Genomic DNA, 3,870 nt, shown 5'->3' on the forward strand with positions numbered 1-3,870 from the left:
AAAAAAAAAAAAAAAAAGAAAAACAAGAGCAACGCCTGTGGTTCAGTGGGTAGGGCACCGGCCCCATATACCAAGGGTGGTGGGTTCAAACCCGGCCCTGGCCAAACTGCAACAAAAAAATAGCTGGGTGTTGTGGCGGACGCCTGTAGTCCCAGGCTACTCGGGAAGCTGAGGCAAGAGAATCGTCTAAGGATTTAGACATCTAAGGAGTTGGAGGTTGCGGTGAGCTGTGACACCACGGCACTCTACCAAGGGCAATAAAGTGAGACTCTGTCTCTAAAAAAGGATGGTGCCTGTGGCTCACTGGGTAGGGCGCCAGCCCCACATACTGAAGGTGGCAGGTTCAAAGTCAGCCCTGGCCAAACTGCAACCAAAAGATAGCTGGGCTAGTGGCGGGTGCCTGTAGTCCCAGCTACTCTGGAGGCTGAGGCAAGAGAATTAGCCTAAGCCCAGGAATTGGAGGTTGCTGTGAGTTGTGTGACACCACTGCACTCTACCGAAAAAAAAAAAAAAAAAGACCCTGTCTCTACAAAATAAATAAATAAATAAAATTTTTTAAAAATGGAAAAACAAGTTGGGCATTGTGGTAGGCACCTGTGGTCCCAGCTACTCAGGAGACGGAGGCAGGCAGATCACTTTATCCCAAGAGTTTGAGGTTTCTGTGAGCTGTGTTGCCATGGCATTCTACCCAGGGTGACAGAGTGAGTTGAGACTCTGTCTCAAAAATAAATAAATAGGGCGGCACCTGTGGCTTAAAGGAGTAGGGCGCTGGCCCCATATGCTGGCTGGTTCAAACCCAACCCTGGCCAAAAACTGCAAAAAAAATAAATAAATAGGCTTGATGCCTGTGGCTTAAGTGGCTAAGGTGCCAGCCACATACAACAGAGCTGACAGGTTTGAATCCAGCCTGGGCCCACCAAACAACAATGAGGGCTGCAACCAAAAAATACCCAGGCATTGTGGCAGGTGCCTGTAGTCCCAGCTACTTGGGAGACGAGGCAAGAGAATTGCTTAAGCTCAGGAGTTGGAGGTTGCTGTGAGCTGTGATGCCAAGGGACTCTACCCAGGGCAAAAGCTTAAGGCTCTGTCTCAAAAAATAAGTAAGTAAATAAATAAATAAACAAAAATAAAACAATTAAAAAATAAAAAAGAGAGGGTAGGTCAAGGCCAAGTGCTGTACAAATCAGTAAGGCAGTGTGGCAGAAAGGGCATGGACTTGCCTGGGTTTGAATCCCAACTTTGTCCCTTGGGTAAGTCCTTTAAGTTTATAGAGACTTAATTTCCTCATGTGAAATGAAGGTAGCAAAACCCACCACTCAGTGTAGTTTTAAGGATTAAATGAGGGGCAGCACCTGTGGCTCAAAGAGTAGGGCACTGGCCCCATATACCAGAGGTGGTGGGTTCAAACCCAGCCTGGCCAAAAACTGAAAAAAAAAAGATTAAATTAGAGAATTCAGGAAGAGCACCCAGCAGGCTCTGGAACATAGTGAATTCTTCACAAGTACTGGCTACAATCACAACTATTACACCTGTTACAAATGTGACGGGTGTGACCTCACATCAGTTTTTGCTCTTCTCTGTTTGCCTCATAGGAGTGCACAGAGGCTGCCCTAAACTAGAAATTTGGGTCTACCCCAAAGGCCAAGGAAGGCCAACTAAGGCGTACCCATCATTCCAGAGATCCTTCAGGTGGTCATGTACCAGCTCCAGAATTTTGTCCAGCCACGTCCAGAATGGGAGCCTACCAGGGGGACTCTCTCGCTGATGGAAGAAAGGTAGGGAGATGAGGAATTGCTCCCAGTATGGGGAAGGAGTGATGTAGGAAGGGTTAGTATTTGGATTGGAGGTTAGATCTAGCCACACAGGATGCAGAGTGTTACCTTAGTGAAATCAGCCCAAGACAACAATGCATCCTCATTCTTACAGTTCTGCCCTGTGGGACACATAGTCACAAACAGTTTAGATGACAAAGGTGGTCAAAAGTCCTGGGATAGACAGGACAAAGGGCCAGGAAGACCAAGGCTAGGGAAAGGGTGAGAGACAAGGAGACCTGTACCAAACAGCTTGTTTCTCAGCATGCTCAGCTGCTCTGGGTCAAGGCCTCGGCCAATGTAGGAAGAGAACTGCCAACTCAGAGCAGGGCCCAGCAAGCTCCAGGGTGCCTTGGGAGGGCTAGAGAAGAATTGCTGGTTCTGCAGTGAGGAGGAGAGGACACCGTGGCTCAGAAGCACCCCTCACACCAAGCTTCTATACCCCTCCTGTCTACCCTCCACCTCCTTACCTGGGGGTTTAAGCTGAGAAGATTGAACCAGAGAACAGAGGCCCAGGCAATTGATAGTTGGTTCATGTTAGAAATAATTACCACAGGGAGGGTGTCCGTCTGGGGAGAAAACAGGAGGCACAGAGTAAGGATGTGATGTTTGCAGCTGCAGCCATTTGTAAGGGAAAAGAGTGCTCTCCCACCCTGAGAGGCTTCTGTTTATCCCCTCCTTATGCCTTCTGAATATGCCTCCTCTCTCCCTGACTTCCATTTCACTCACTTTCAGCTCCAGCTTCAGACCTTGGTAGGTGTATTTGACCGTGAAGCTGATGATGTGCAGTTCCTCTGTCACACCTAGTGGCCCCTGAGACAGCCAAAGACATAGTGATGAGAGGCAAGTTTCTTTGGCAAGTTTCTCTACTCTCCAATCCTCTGTCCAGGCCTCACCTTATTGCTGCCTTTTCCTGAACTACTTGAACGTTGTTCCAACAGAGTCTGTAGGGAAGGAGAGAAAAAAGTCAGTGTGGGGACCCTAGAGTCCCGAGAACACCTGTTTTCCTCAAGTCTGGGAACTACTCCCAGCCCCTGTTCCTTTGGACTAGAAGCCTAAGCTATTAGCCCTTCTTACCAGGTAGCCAAAGTCCCAAATTAAGCCCTGACTCTGCCCCTTCTTGGGGGTCAAAGTTTTCTGGTTTGAGGTCAGAATGTTGAATTTCCGGAAGCTGTTCCAGGAGGAAGACAAGGAACAATGTTATTATAAAAGCTTGGCAGGAAAACAGCAAAAGTCCCCCTTCATTCCAGATCTCTTCTCCCTTTGTCCATATCCCACCCAAACCTCCCTCCTCCCTATCTGTGTTCCCACCAGGACTGCCGAAGGTGGTTGTATAGGTCATGTGGTCTACAAATGTTTGCAGTGTCCTTGTCAGGCACCTACCCTTGTAATTGAGGAGGATTCCTGAAAAGAAATACAATAAAATCATTTGGGGGTAAAAGAACATAGGAGACAGACCTGTGCTCAAACCCAACTCTGAGCACGCCAGCCAGGTGGCATTGTCAAAGAGGTATAATCTCTGAGCTACTTCCCTTATTTGTCCAGTATACTCACACCTAAGTCATGGGGTTGCTATGACAATTAAATGAGTACTTGACATGACATAGTAAATGTACAACAAGAAAGATGAGTTATTCTTTCTATGAGGTATGAATGGAAAGGAGTTAGAAGACAACCCTGTAGGGTGGTGCCTGTGGCTCAGTGAGTAGGGCACTGGCCCCATATACGGAGGGTGGTGGTTCGAACCTGGCCCCAGCCAAACTGCAACAAAAAAATAGCCAGGGGGTGGCACCTGTGGCTCAGTGGGCAGGGTGCCGGCCCCATATTCTGAGGGTGGCAGGTTCAAACCTGGCCCCAGCCAAACGGCAACAACAAAAAAAATAGCCGGGTGTTATAGTAGGCACCTGTAATCCCAGCTACTGAGGAGGCTGAGGCAAGAGAATCTCCTAAGCTTAGGAATTGGAGGTTGCTGTGAGCTGTGATGCCACAGCACTCTACCAAGGGCAATAAAGTGAGACTGTCTCTGAAAAAAAAAAAAATAGCTGGCCGGCTCGGCGCC

At 48.2% G+C, this 3,870-nt stretch overlaps 1 protein-coding gene across 3 annotated transcripts in view; it reads right to left on the reverse strand.

Annotated features, from left to right (window-relative positions):
• The window catches only part of STAT2 (signal transducer and activator of transcription 2), a 29,506-nt gene that overhangs the window by 9,831 nt on the left and 15,805 nt on the right, over positions 1 to 3,870 (reverse strand). The window contains exons 12-19 of one of the 3 annotated variants that reach the window (XM_012805580.2): positions 3,195 to 3,215; positions 2,889 to 2,982; positions 2,708 to 2,755; positions 2,541 to 2,624; positions 2,282 to 2,380; positions 2,051 to 2,192; positions 1,881 to 1,933; positions 1,667 to 1,761 (exon numbers count right to left, since the gene is read on the reverse strand). In XM_012805580.2, coding sequence (XP_012661034.2) covers positions 1,667 to 1,761; positions 1,881 to 1,933; positions 2,051 to 2,192; positions 2,282 to 2,380; positions 2,541 to 2,624; positions 2,708 to 2,755; positions 2,889 to 2,982; positions 3,195 to 3,215 — 636 coding nt within the window. The remainder of the gene's footprint in view (positions 1 to 1,666; positions 1,762 to 1,880; positions 1,934 to 2,050; positions 2,193 to 2,281; positions 2,381 to 2,540; positions 2,625 to 2,707; positions 2,756 to 2,888; positions 2,983 to 3,194; positions 3,216 to 3,870) is intronic. The other 2 variants (XM_012805579.2, XM_023513564.1) reach the window with 2 other exon arrangements.

This window comes from Otolemur garnettii, unplaced genomic scaffold, assembly GCF_000181295.1.
Source record: "Otolemur garnettii isolate 467f Iridium unplaced genomic scaffold, OtoGar3 scaffold00043, whole genome shotgun sequence".
Classification (NCBI taxonomy): domain Eukaryota; kingdom Metazoa; phylum Chordata; class Mammalia; order Primates; family Galagidae; genus Otolemur; species Otolemur garnettii.